We start from the raw sequence: 15339 nt of genomic DNA on the forward strand, positions 1-15339 counted from the left end.
TTTTGCAAATTTATTAAAAAAGAAAAACTGAAATATCACATGGTCATAAGAATTCAGATTCTTTGTTCAGACCCTCATATTTAAGTCACATGCTGTCCATTTCCTTGTGATCATCCTTGAGAGGGTTCTACTCCTTCATTGGAGTCCAACTGTGTTTATTTAAACTGATAGGACTTCATTTGGAAAGGCACACACCTGTCTATATAAGACCTCACAGCTCACAGTGCATGTCATGAGAACCATGAGGTCAAAGGAACTGGCCAAGGAGCTCAGAGGCACAATTGTGGCAAGGCACAGATCTGGTCAAGGTTACAAAAGTATATCTGCATTACTCAAGGTTCCTAAGAGCACAGTGGCCTTCATAATCCTTAAATGGAAGAAGTTTGGGACCACCAGAAGTCTTCCTTAGACCTGGTCGTCCAGCCAAACTGACTCTGAGCAATCGTGGGAGAAGACCCTTGGTGAGAGAGGTAAAGAAGAACCCCAAGATCACTGTGGTTGAGCTCCAGAGATGCAGTAGGGAGATGGGAGAAAGTTCCACAAAGTCAACTATCACTGCAGCCCCCCACCAGTCAGGCCTTTATGGCAGAGTGGCCCAACGGAAGCCTCTCCTCAGTGCAAGACAAATGAAAGCCGGCATAGAGTGTGCTAACAAACACATGAAGGACTCCCAGACTATGAGAAATAAGATTCTCTGGTCTGATGAGATGAAGATAGGATGAAAACTTCTTCCAGAGTGCTTTGGACGTCAGACTTGGCCAAAGGTTCACCTTCCAACAAGACAATGACCCTAAGCACACAACTAAAATAACAAACGTGTTGCTTCAGAACAACTCTGTGACCATTCTTGACTGGCCCAGCCAGAGCCCTGACCTAAACCCAATTGAGCATCTCTGGAGAGACCTGAAAATGGCTGTCCACCAACGTTCACCATCCAACCTGAAGGAATTGGAGAGGATCTGCAAGGAAGAATGGCAGAGGATCTTCAAACCCAGGTGTGAAAAACTTGTTGCATCATTCCCAAGAAGACTCATGGCTATACTAGCTCAAAAGGATGCTTATACTCAATACTAAGCAAAGGGTCTGAATACATATACAGTATGACCATGTGATATTTCAGTTTTTCTTTTTTAATAAGTTTGCAAAAATTACTACATTTTTGGTTTTTTTCAGTCAAGATGGGCTGCAGAGAGTACATTTATGAGAAAAAATGATCTTTTGAATTTACCAAATGGCTGCAATGAAACAAAGAGTGAACATTTTAAATCGGTCTGAAACTTTCCGTACCCACTGTAAATCTCATTACACTTGTTAAGTCTCCACAACAAGATACATACGGTAACCCCTTAGAGAGATACAGCACCTCATCTGCACAGGTCTGTAGAGTGAATTAACTGATAGAGTTGTGTGATAACAGTCGCTTCTGCACATTTTCAAGCATACAGATTCCACTATGTGAAATGGGTATGACCACAACAATGAACTAGCAAGTGAAAGGGATAGGAAGAGGGGAACTACTACACCATCATTTCATAATGGGCTTGCAGAAAAAAGTGTACTGATGACGGGACTGCAGATATGATCTTTTAACTTTTTTCAATTACTTTTAGTTCCCTATCAACTCCAGTGTAAAAACAACAAATTGAGCTGTCAATACAAGGTCCGGTGCTGCCTCTCCACTGCTGCCCCTGGTCTTTGTTGACATGTTGAAGCTGTGATGTTATTGGGTTCAGTGACAAAGTAGACAGCTGTGAGAAAGTAATGCTGAATTTTGTTATTTTTATACTAGGCAGGCCAGGAAACTCATGATAATTAATCACAGGAAACTTCTTTGGGCCACATTGACATCAGTATTTGCAAGCCAAAACCAGGAGTGGGTGAAAAATGCAGAAGTGGTGACGTGTTTCTATTATACTTTTCCTTTGATTGTTTCACGCCTGATATTGGCTTACAAATACTGATATATAATACTGACCAAATACTGAACACGTTTCAGCGTTTTTTTATGCAAATTTTCAGCTGCTCTTTACATTTAGCAGCAAAGCCTATGAGATTTCAGAAATCTCATGCACACACCTTGTTTTTTTGTCATCAGTATTTTGTGCTTTTTATGTTTCTTTTGCACAAAAGAGCATGTCACTTCTTTCATGTTTTTTTCAGCGTTTTTCACCCAGTGACATGAATTGGTGGTGAAAATATGCAGCAAAAAATGCAGGTATCAGGTTTTGCTGCGTTTTTGTGCCAAAACCTGATTCTGTAGAATAGGACTTTTTTCCATTAAACTTTAACAGCATGCACAAGAGACAAATCTAGCATGTCAAAAACACAGCAAAAAAAAGCAAGAAAAAACAAGCAAAACCTGTTTTTTTCTGCAGCTTCTTTCCTGCCAAGAGATCAGGTTTTGCCGCATGAAAAAAATGCTGGATTTACGCCAAGTGTGAACTTACCCAAAAGATACTGCATGTGAGGATCTAAGACCGCTGGGAAATTTTCATTTTTTGATCATTAATGTTCTTACAACTAATGACTTTATTCTCTGTATGTTCTTACTTTATTTTTGCAGGCCTCCTCTTTGTTCACTGACTACCTCCGGAAGATGATGTTCATCTTGCTGCTCCTTGTGTGTAAGATGGGAATGTTAATGGCTCTTCTAAGCAGCACAGACCCAACAGTTACTGTCTCCAAAAATCTAACAGAAGAAAGAAATATTACCGACACTCAGTGTGGAGAGCAATGCAATGTGAAATGTCATCTACAGAACCAAAATTTAGATGTGTTACCATCTTGTCTTCCTACAAATACTGAGGACTTGAATTTGAATTTTAACAATATAACTGTAATTCGGGACCAAGATGTGTTTGTTCTTTCTAAACTTCGCATTATGTCTTTATCTCACAACCGAATCAAAGAGATTCACTGGAAAATTCACGTATTGGCTGAACTTGAGTCACTGGATCTAAGCCATAACCAGTTATCAGTTGTACCAAAGTGCCTTATGTTGAAGAATCTCACAAGGCTATCGCTTGCTGGAAATCCCATATTGCTCATCCATCCATTTGCCTTCTCCAGCTTTCCAAGCTTGTTTTTCCTTAATTTATCTTTGACATTGATCGGAATCGATTCATCTGAAGACATTGGTGGGTCATCATTTGGGTTTTATGGAACAGAAGCCCAAGAGGGTTCACTAAAGTCACTCCAATTACTTGATCTAAGTGGTACATACATTAGAAGAGGTGAGTCAAAATGATAAGCGAAAATAAAAAATTATTCAGATAAGTTAAGCTTTATATTAGTAAAAGTACTTAAATGGTTACCTTTGGTAATAATATGATATTGTACCTGTATTTCTGCGAGCTTCTTTCTACTATGAGCAAACGGTTCCCCCTCAAAGTTTGATTGATCTCACAGTCCCCCCACAAAGTATAATAGCTTCCACAGCCCCCATACAATATGATGACCCCATATCCCAGCACACATTATGACAGCCTTCCACAGTCCTATCCAGGGTATTATAGCCCCCACAGTCACACACAGAGTATCATCGTCCCCTAAAATCCCACACAGACTTTGAGCACTCCCCACAGTCCCACGCAGGGTATGATTGAACCCACAGCCCACCCCCACACACAGTAAGATAGAACCCAAAATCCAACACAAAGTATGATGGACCCCACAGTCTTCCATAAAGTATGATGCTCCCCACAGCCTACATGCAAAATGTCTTCCAAAGCCCCCATACAGTATTATTACTCCACAGCACCTCGAAAAGCATTATTAAACCCACAGCCACCCATATATTATTATGCCCGCATGGACTGTAACACAGTGTTATGGCCCCCACACATACATTATGATGGCCCCTAATGCACCCATACACTATGATGGCCCACAGCACCTCCATAAATTATGGTAAAGCCCATAACCCCTAACACAATATGAAGTCTCTCACATTATCCATACAGAATTATGCCCGCATGAGCCCCAACACAGTGTGATGGCCCCAACACATACATTATGATGGCTTCAACAGCCCCCCATACACTAAGATGCTCAACATGACCTTCATGAAGAATGATGAACCCCACAGCCCCACATACAGTATGATGTCTCTCACATCCTTCATACAGTATTACGCTGTATCTTGAGTATTATTCTCTATGGGGCTTCCGGAAAAAAGCCAAGCACTGTACTTGGCTATCCCTTGCAGTCCTATAGAAAATGAAATGAATGGAGCAGCTGAATGCATGCACTGCCACTACTCTATTCAGGTGGGGCTCTGCAGAACAGAGTGGGTGGAGCCTCCAACATGGAGGACCCATGAGGCAATATAAGCATTTCACCTCAAGCAGAGGTCTGAGATATTTCTCAGGGACTAGCAGCATGGCAAAACCTCTGATTTCACACAATGTGTGTCTAAGGCCTCTTTCACACTTCCGTTTTTTACAATCAGTCACAATCCATCAAAATGTTGAAAAGATGGATCCTGTGCAGATTTAAGAAAACGGGTGCACTGGGTCCATTTTTTTTACGGATCCGTCGAGGCTATGTGCACACGTTGTGTATGGGTCTTCACCGCATTTTTCCGCTGTGAAAATGCATACACAACCCAGGTTAAAAATACTAAAAAAAAAAAAAAAAAAAGTGATATTCTTACCTTCCAGCCTCACCTGCAGCCTTCTCGCGGCCTTCCCGATGCTCGCGATGCTGCCAGCAGCTCCCGTTCCCAGTAATGCCTTGCGAGCAAAATGACCTGTGATGACGTAGCGGTCTCATGAGCGCCATTTGACTTTTTGAATGTAAAATTTGCTAGAATAATTAGCAGATGCCATATCGCACTTGGAGAGCCCCTGATGTGCCTAAACAGTGGAAACCGCTCGCAAGTGACACCATTTTGGAAACTAGCCCCCTCAGGGAACTTATCTAGATGTGTGGTGAACAACTTGAACCCACAAGGTGGTCAAGAACCATACACTGTTGTCATATGAGACTTAAATGTTGATTTTTTTGTATTTTTGAATGGCTAATGTTGCCTCTTATATCAGCTTATTGTCTGCTTTCTTTGCAAGAAAGTGATGCAGGGTCATTGAACAATGGATGTTTGCTTAATATGTTGAATGTTGAATGACCATTGTGTGGGTCCTGTGGCTTGTTGAGTTGCAAAACAGATGAGTAAAAAATATGCAAATTGATTAAATAGTCAATCAATGCGAGTTAGGCCTCTTTCACACTTCCGTCTTCTGGCGGGCATCGTAATGCGTTGTTGCTACGGATCGACGTACGTTTTGCAAATTTTGAAAAACGTGTGTAACGCAGCCAGTGTTTTGATGTTCATGCCTGAATTTCAATGGAGAAATTTCTGGGGAGAGGAGAGAGGAGAGAGAGAGAGATTCCCCTGTGTTTCACAGTGACCGCAGGATCCTGCGTCCATAGGCTCCCATTCTGTTGAACGATGTATGACGCAGGAGTCGTCCTGGCACGTTTATCCACTGCAGACAAAAAACGTTCCTTTGAACGATTTTCCCAAACGACGGGCCGTCAAATTCCGCAGGATCCAGTGCACAACGGACGAAACGTGTGGCCATACGTCGCGATACGTCGCTAATACAAGTCTATGAGAAAATGCAGGATCCTGCAAATTTTTTTGCAGGATCCTGTTTTCTCAAAAAACTATGTATCTCGACAGGAGCTCAAAGACAGAAGTGTGAAAGAGGCCTTAATCTCATCACATCTTCCTCTTGACCTCTGGATGCTGGCATGAAGGACAACAGTTGTGAGCTATATAAGCGGAATATGCCTCTAACAATATACAGTGGGGCAAAAAAGTATTTAGTCAGTCAGCAATAGTGCAAGTTCCACCACTTAAAAAGATGAGAGGCGTCTGTAATTTACATCATAGGTAGACCTCAACTATGGGAGACAAACTGAGAAAACAAAATCCATAAAATCACATTGTCTGTTTTTTTTTAACAATTTATTTGCATATTATGGTGGAAAATAAGTATTTGGTCAGAAACAAAATTTCATCTCAATACTTTGTAATATATCCTTTGTTGGCAATGACAGAGGTCAAACGTTTTCTGTAAGTCTTCACAAGGTTGCCACACACTGTTGTTGGTATGTTGGCCCATTCCTCCATGCAGATCTCCTCTAGAGCAGTGATGTTTTTGGCTTTTCGCTTGGCAACACGGACTTTCAACTCCCTCCAAAGGTTTTCTATAGGGTTGAGATCTGGAGACTGGCTAGGCCACTCCAGGACCTTGAAATGATTCTTACGAAGCCACTCCTTCGTTGCCCTGGCGGTGTGCTTTGGATCATTGTCATGTTGAAAGACCCAGCCACGTTTCATCTTCAATGCCCTTGCTGATGGAAGGAGGTTTGCACTCAAAATCTCACGATACATGGCCCCATTCATTCTTTCATGTACCCGGATCAGTCGTCCTGGCCCCTTTGCAGAGAAACAGCCCCAAAGCAGGATGTTTCCACCATCATGCTTTACAGTAGTTATGGTGTTTGATGGATGCAACTCAGTATTCTTTTTCCTCCAAACACGACAAGTTGTGTTTCTGCCAAACAGTTCCAGTTTGGTTTCATCAGACCATAGGACATTCTCCCAAAACTCCTCTGGATCATCCAAATGCTCTCTAGCAAACTTCAGACGGACCCGGACATGTACTGGCTTAAGCAGTGGGACACGTCTGGCACTGCAGGATCTGAGTCCATGGTGGCGTAGTGTGTTACTTATGGTAGGCCTTGTTACATTGGTCCCAGCTCTCTGCAGTTCATTCACTAGGTCCCCCGCGTGCTTCTGGGATTTTTGCTCACCGTTCTTGTGATCATTCTGACCCCACGGGGTGGGATTTTGCGTGGAGCCCCAGATCGAGGGAGATTATCAGTGGTCTTGTATGTCTTCCATTTTCTAATTACTGCTCCCACTGTTGATTTCTTCACTCCAAGCTGGTTGGCTATTGCAGATTCAGTCTTCCCAGCCTGGTGCAGGGCTACAATTTTGTTTCTGGTGTCCTTTGACAGCTCTTTGGTCTTCACCATAGTGGAGTTTGGAGTCAGACTGTTTGAGGGTGTGCACAGGTGTCTTTTTATACTGATAACAAGTTTAAACAGGTGCCATTACTACAGGTAATGAGTGGAGGAAAGAGGAGACTCTTAAAGAAGAAGTTACAGGTCTGTGAGAGCCAGAAATCTTGATTGTTTGTTGCTGACCAAATACTTATTTTCCACCATAATATGCAAATAAATTGTTAAAAAAACAGACATTGTGATTTTCTGGATTTTTTTTTCTCAGTTTGTCTCCCATAGTTGAGGTCTACCTATGATGTAAATTACAGACGCCTCTCATCTTTTTAAGTGGTGGAACTTGCACTATTGCTGACTGACTAAATACTTTTTTGCCCCACTGTACATCCAAACAGCCAAGAGATCTAGAGAACTAGATACTCTTTACAACCACAGCCAGGAACACTGTACAAGATAGCTGCCAGATCATGGCTCCATCACGACATCACGAGGGACACAGATTTGACATCTTACAGGATGCCAGCTTTGGGAACAACGGCCCAGCTGAAAAAATTGCTCCATTGACCATCACTGAACCATGGATACGTTTGGCAGTGCTTTAGCTCTGCTGTGTAGCAAAAATGCTTACCTGTTATGAGCGTCAGCCACAGTGCTCCTAGCTCATAGCATTCCGGCAATGACAACCACAGGGGTCCCCTGCAGATCCTGGGTTGTCATGCCAACCCATTGGCGACCCACGGTCATGTGACACGGGCGCCAAGGAAGGGATTAGTGATGCACTTCCGGCATGGCCATGTTAAATGCCGCTGTCAGAGATTGATAGCAAATCCACCCGCGGCTTTTAGAGGCACATGAAACCTGATCAGATCAGCTGTCATATGCAGGAAAATATGCGAGCTCAGTGCCGGAGCCCGCATGGAGTGCAGAGACACGACCTACGGCATACCTATACATCATTAGTCGTGAAGGTTGAAATGTTATAATTTCTGGGGGGGTTCCAATATGTTGACACCTCAAAGTCCCTTCAAACTGAATAGGTCCATAAAAAATGTAATTTGTTAATTTACTTGAAAAAAAAATAAGAAAAAACACTGCCAAATGTTAACTTCTTAACAAAAAAAGAAAAGTGTGAAAAATGATGCTGACATAAAGTAGACTTATGGGAAATGTTATTTGTTAACTATTTTGTGTGGTATGATTATGTCGTTTAAGGATATACTATAAGAATTCAAATTTGAAAATTGCACATTTCTTAAAATTTTCATCAAATTTGAGATACTTTCACAAATGAACAAAAATCTTATTGAGTTAAATTTACCGCTAAGATGAAGTACAATGTGACATGAAAAAAAATCTCAGAATTACCAGGTTATATAGAAGTATTCTAGAGTTATTACCTCATAAACTAACACTGGTCCGATTTGAAAAATGGGGCTTGGCCATTTATCTCAAAATTGGCTTGGTCATTAAGGAGTTAAAAGCATACAAAAAAATTAACGAAAATTTTACTCTTATTGATGTGTTTGGCTAGATGGCATAGAGGAAAAAATGGTGTGCACTCAGGTCTAAATTACGAGGTGCTGGCGTAACGGACCTAGATGGCCCCAGAGTTGAGTAGTAGAAATTCACCGCACACTCTTAGATGCTGGTTTGCAGACGTGTATTTACACTTTTATTCCAGATGGCTAGATGGCATGGCATGAAAAATACCAGTCTTCATTATTTGTGGCTTATATTTGGAGTCCAGGCCTCAAAATGATTATGGCGTATGTATTCCATTCATATGAAGAAATGGACAGGACATATGCCAAAAGCATGTCTAGTATTTTTTAAAACCATATTTAAAACTGTAGTTGTCTTATTCATTTCATTACACAACTCACAGGTAAAATTTACTGATTCTAACACACAACACTAGGTTGAAGGCCTTCAATTAATTCACTTACACTAAGATAGTTTCATAGTTTTTAAGGTTGAAAGTAGTGTAATGTGATGCAGGGCGAGGTACTAGTCTTCCACATCCTGCCACGTTACATGAAAATGGGAATCCAGGCTAGGTGTGTGTGCTGTCATTATCAGGGCGATATGCCTCTGCAGACGGCATTCTGTCGTTGAACTGGGCAGGCCAGGACCAGATGGTGTGAAGATGAAAGAGGGAGATCAAAGTCCTAAAATAACATGAACTTGATAGGAATTATAACACCAGATCGTAAGCACACTTTATGAAAACTTTGTTACAGTTGTTGACACTTCACGTGCTTCACAGCTCTAAACAGTCCAGCAATCTAAAATGGAATAGTCCATCTTCCCTTGTGAGGGCCACATGGGTCGAGGTGTAACGCTACAGCCCCTCACACCTACTCCCAGTTGCCAACTGACTAATGAGGACCCCATTTCCTGAGGTGCGTCGGTACTCCTCAGCATAGCTTCCTTTCAACACAGATGATTGTCAACCAAAGTCCCTTAAATTCAATTCCTTCCATTCTCAATCCACTTTAAGTTCCGTACCATTTAAATGGCTTTACTGACCTGAACCAAGGACCTCGTCCTGCCATTCATCTAGAATCTATTATTTCTCTTTAACAAGGCTTCCCTAGCCAGGGCCCCAAACTGTTAAGTATATCTTTTTATCTTCTTAGGTTTTTAGCCTTAGGATGTACTATCTGAAGTATAGTGGTCCACCCTCTTTGCACGCAACACCCGTTGGCATGAAAGTCTGCAAGTTATTAGACCTTAGGTCTTTCACTACTGAATGCTGAGCCCTATCTAAGTCATAACAGGAAATCTGCCTCAGCTAGTGTCCATATAACTCCTTCCTTTTGAGATAGTCCCAACTATTAACCCTGTACGTAAACAACTAGTGATTGCTGGGCAGAAAATGAACACATCAGCATTTCAATACATAGCAATGCAAATTACCAGCTAGAGAAAACAATAGAATGCATTAAATAACAACAAATTCTTCAAGGGGGGATGTGACAGTATCTCTACTTCCTTACAGTAGACCTACATTTTATTTTAGTAGACCTAAATCCATCCAGATCAACCTATAACCTAACATGTTGATCCAGAGGAAGGCAAAAAAAACTCATGAGGTAAATGAAAAATGTATTCTGCAATAGAGCTTCTAAGGCTGGGTTCACATATATATTTGAGACTTATGCAACTCAACTATATCATGACTGATGCCATAACTGATGCAAAAGTTACCATGAGGCTTTTTCACCATTTTTCTCCTTTGAGCTGTTCCGGTGTCAGATGCTATTGTGAACATTACATGAAATGTGCTCAGCCCACCAGACTGCCACCTGCACTTGACTGGTGCAACAACTGATGTACCGGAAAGGTGGAAACAATCCCATTGCAAACAATGCAATCAACTTCTCCATCAGTTTCCATCCAGAGTTTTAGTCAAAAGGGTTGTTTGTTATGTTTACATTGATGGCTTGTCCTTAGGATAGGTCAACAAAACCAGATTGGAGGGGGTACAACACTCGGCACCCCCCGCAAATCAGCTGTTATCGGTGGCGGCTGGATATGCTTGCTTGCAGAGCTGAACAGCACAGCTCTGTCAACTGCATAGGGGTACTGCAGATCCACTCTTATTCTTGGGCAGGTCCTGGCCGCGGCTACTATACAGTTGATGGAGCTGTGAAACTCCACAACTGATCATATTCCGTCGCCGCCAGCATCAGCAACATCTGATCGGTGGGGTGCCATGTGTCGTACCATGGCCGATCTGATATTGATTACCTTTCCTAAGAATAGGTCATCAATATTGTAGTACCAGACAACCCCCTTAAGAACTGGATTTAAGAGATGACAAAGCTATGGATATATATGCAGGATGCCTTACAGGTGCTAACCACATAGGTAAGTGTTGTTCACCGAACTTGGTAGAAGAACATTGGTCACACTCATACTATTAGGTATACTTGCCAACTCTGCTAAGCTATCTGAAAGGCTCCCAGAACAATGGGAGACCTCCCAAACTTTAGGATGAGGTGGAAACTCAGTCTCCTCCGAGCCAATGAACATTACTGATAAGTCAAAGGCTTCTTGTGTGTTACGCCAGGATGTTCCATTAGACAGAGCATTATCATCTGACTACACAGGGTCATGGAAGAGACGTGCAGGAGGATAAAAATGTTCATCCCTTGCTTTGCATGTCATGATCACCTTCCGTATGTTCCCTTCAAAAGCTGGCAAGTTTGATTCTAGACAATACGACCTCCCAACTTTCTGTGCACACCTGACATAGTATCTCAAATCTAATAGATCGTGTCTGGTTCTTTACCCAGTACTACTAATATCTTTTTACTTTAGTGAATTATTCATGGATCAAAGATTTATCCAACCTGAGGGAGCTTCATATCAGGAGGATGATTAATATGGAAGTTCTAGAAGATGACCTCTACGCATGGTTCCCACACTTGCAGTTTCTCGACTGTGCAGGATCCAAGAGACTTCACTACGTCAAAATGGAGATATTCAAAAATTTAACAAGTCTTATGTATCTTGGCTTCAAAAAGTAAGTGTTAGTAGAAACTGCTTTCTTCAGAGCTATAAGCCCCTCATAACCACACGATTTGTTTGTTTAAGCACTTTGATTTTTCCAGGAAAAGTTGTAGACTTTAAAAATATAAATTTTAGCAAGTCACATACTGAAAAACAAGAATAAAATTTCATGCGGAATGAAATGGTGAAAAAAATCCAATTCCGTCTTTCTTTTAGGGGTATCACTTTTATTGCGTTCTTTGTGGAATACGGATGATTCTTCATGTCAATACAATTACAACAATACCAGACTTGCATAGATTTTTTCATATCCTAGCGATGTAAAAAATTCAGAACTTTGTAAAAAAAAATTGGCTTGTGTCAGCATTTTCTGAGACCTATACCGTTTTTATTTTTCCATTGATAGAGTTTTTTCTTCATGGTCTGTTTTTTGCATGCAGCTCCACAATTTAATTTATTCAATTTTTAGATAATATTGTGATTGCTTTTTATGGTATTTTTGGAAGACGTACAGTGACCAAAAACAACAATTCTGGAGTTTCAATTTTTTTTCTCTTCATGACGTTAATTTATGGGTTAAAAAGGGCCTTTCATCACTTTTTACACGTTAATCTGGCCATGTCATGATAAAGGGGCAGGAGATCTGAACAAAATTAATTTCTTATTTTTTTTTTAATTCTAGCCTTGGTTACAGAGATATTGTCTTCTAAAATAGGCATCTAATATGCTAATTTCCCCTTCAATTAAGGGGACAGCAACTTCTTCTCTAGAGGTGTTTACCTTTGTCACTTTATGAAGTTGCCGAATCATATGAAACCAGAGTCTTAAGTTACGTTCCCACGATGAGCTTTTGATGTTGCAAATTTTCTGCAGCATTTCTGCACCTATTAAGTAAAATAGGTTTGATGAGTTTTTTTCAAAAATCTGCAACAACAAAAACCTACCAAATACTCATCATGGGAAGGTAGTCTTACCGGGGTAAAAAAAAAGTAAACACCCCCAGAGAAGGTCAGAAACCAATTGAGTTGGCTCACCTGATGACACTGAGATCTTATCACTCCTAGACTTAGGGTACCGTCACACAGTGCAATTTTGATCGCTACGACGGCACGATTCGTGACGTTCGAGCGATATAGTTACGATATCGCAGTGTCTGACACGCTCCTGCGATCAGGGACCCCGCTGAGAATCGTACGTCGTAGCAGATCGTTTGAAACTTTCTTTCGTCGTCTAGTGTCCCGCTGTGGCGGCATGATCGCATGGTGTAACATATATCGTATACGATGTGCGCATAGTAACCAACGGCTTCTACATCGCACATACGTCATGAAATTATCGCTCCAGCGTCGTAGATTGCAAAGTGTGACAGCAGTCTACGACGCTGGAGCGATATTGTTACGATGCTGGAGCGTCACGGATCGTACCGTTGTAGCGATGAAAATTGCACTGTGTGACGGTACCCTTACTGTTCTTACAAGCTCCAGGAGTGATGAGATCTCTGTGTGATAATGTAAGACACATGAGTCTTACCAGATCACACTAAAAAAGCAGGCTCTGACCTTCTCTGTGGACATTTTCTTTTTTTCCTTCTATGATTCTGCCTTCTTATGATTGGGCATTGTCATACAAGGTGAAAAATAAACGCCCCCAGTGAAGAATCTGTTACTGCTCCCTATGTTTAAGTAATAAATTATTATATTAGGAGCCCTACAGTTTAGAGATCTCTGCAACTGAGAGGAGAAATAAACAAATCATAACTGTATTTTATTCATTTCTTCAACCCCTTTATCAGATAGTCAGATTAGCATGCAAACAGTGGTGAAAGATTCTCTTTACTAAATACCGGTATTATATTTTCAGTGAACAGACTTATGAATGTGGTGATATAAAATGTATTGTATGTATATTTTTTTATGAAATTGCAGTAAAATAGTGTTTTTGTTAAGATTTTGAAATAAGATCATAGCAATTGGTACATTGTATACCGCAAACACAAGCTGAAACATGAACGTAGCCTAAGACAGATTGGACCTGCTCCATATCTCCTGTGCCCGCTCAATACATCCACAGCTCATGTGTGACTTGCATGCATGTCACATGTCAAGAATGGCTTAATCTGGCTGGGCAAGGCATCAATGATATCTGCTATCTTGACCTCTGGAATGCTGACCCACTCAGAGTGCAGAAAAATTCTAAAAGATCATGCATGTCGTCTCACAGCACGATCAAGCATAGCCCAGAAATGTTCTATGGGATTTATGTCAGGTGACTGACTGGCCCATAGAAGCATCCAGGTGGCTTTTTTGGGGGGCCTTTTTTTTAAGCAATATGGCAAGGAACTCCAAGAGGGTGTTGTTTTATTCAGCAGCCCACCTAACACTATTGGAAAAATACTTAATATTCTTAGGTGGGCTGCGGAACAAAACAACACCCTGGACCAGAAGCTTATGTGAATAAGCAATATATAAATTAATCCTTTATATTTCTACCATCTTTGCAGTTGCAGTCTCAATTACCTCTCACCTTGGAACATCAGCTCAAAGTCTGTACAAATTGACCTTCGAGGCAATCCATTACACTGTATTTGTGAAGACCATGAGTGGCTGCTTTCAAACCACGAGAACCTTGTCTTGACAAGGTAATGTTAAAATAGTAAAATGCATGCTTAAAAAGTTTAATATTTACACTGTGTGCAGAATTATTAGGCAAGTTGTATTTTGATCACATGATACTTTTTATACATGTTGTCCTACTCCAAGCTGTTCAGGCTTGAGAGTCAACTACCAATTAAGTAAATCGGGTGATGTGCATCTCTGTAATGAGGAGGGGTGTCATCTAATGACATCAAAACCCTATATAAGGTGTGCTTAATTATTAGGCAACTTCCTTTCCTTTGGCAAAATGGGTCAGAAGAGAGATTTGACGGGCTCTGAAAAGTCCAAAATTGTGAGATGTCTTGCAGAGGGATGCAGCAGTCTTGAAATTGCCAAACTTTTGAAGCGTGATCACTGAACAATAAAGCGTTTCATGGCAAATAGCCAACAGGGTCGCAAGAAGCGTGTTGGGCAAAAAAGGCGCAAAGTAACTGCCCCTAAATTGAGGAAAATCTATCGTGAAGATGCCAAGATGCCATTTGCCACCAGTTTTGCCATATTTCAGAGCTGCAACGTTACTGGAGTAACAAAAAGCACAAGGTGTGCGATACTCAGGGACATGGCCAAGGTAAGGAAGGCTGAAAAACGACCACCTTTGAACAAGAAACATAAGATAAAACGTCAAGACTGGGCCAAGAAATATATTAAGACTGACTTTTCAAAGGTTTTATGGACTGATGAAATGAGAGCGACTCTTGATGGGCCAGAGGCTGGATCAGTAAAGGGCAGAGAGCTCCACTCCGACTCAGACGCCAGCAAGGTGGAGGTGGGGTACTGTTATGGGCTGGTATCATCAAATATGAACTTGTGGGACCTTTTCGGGTTGAGGATGGAGTGAAGCTCAACTCCCAGACCTAATGCCAGTTTCTGGAAGACAACTTCTTCAAGCAGTGGTACAGGAAGTTGGTATCAATCAAGAAAAACATGATTTTCATGCAGGACAATGCTCTATCACATGCCTCCAACTACTCCATAGCGTAGCTGGCCAGTAAAGGTCTCAATAAAGAAAAAATAATGACATGGCCCCCTTGTTCACCTGATCTGAACCCCATAGAGAACCTGTGGTCCCTCATAAAATGTGAGATCTACAGGGAGGGAAAACAGTCCACCTCTCGGAACAGTGTCTGGGAGGCTG

General features: G+C 41.3%; 1 protein-coding gene across 1 annotated transcript in view; it reads left to right on the forward strand.

Annotated features, from left to right (window-relative positions):
- Window positions 1-15339, forward strand: part of LRRN4 (leucine rich repeat neuronal 4) — a 34919-nt gene that overhangs the window by 12987 nt on the left and 6593 nt on the right. Inside the window, exons 2-4 of the mRNA XM_069768821.1 lie at window positions 2564-3233; window positions 11359-11563; window positions 14051-14188. Of these exons, the coding sequence (XP_069624922.1) occupies window positions 2597-3233; window positions 11359-11563; window positions 14051-14188 (980 nt within the window). The 5' untranslated portion in view covers window positions 2564-2596. The remainder of the gene's footprint in view (window positions 1-2563; window positions 3234-11358; window positions 11564-14050; window positions 14189-15339) is intronic.

Source organism: Ranitomeya imitator, chromosome 5 (genome assembly GCF_032444005.1).
Source record: "Ranitomeya imitator isolate aRanImi1 chromosome 5, aRanImi1.pri, whole genome shotgun sequence".
Classification (NCBI taxonomy): domain Eukaryota; kingdom Metazoa; phylum Chordata; class Amphibia; order Anura; family Dendrobatidae; genus Ranitomeya; species Ranitomeya imitator.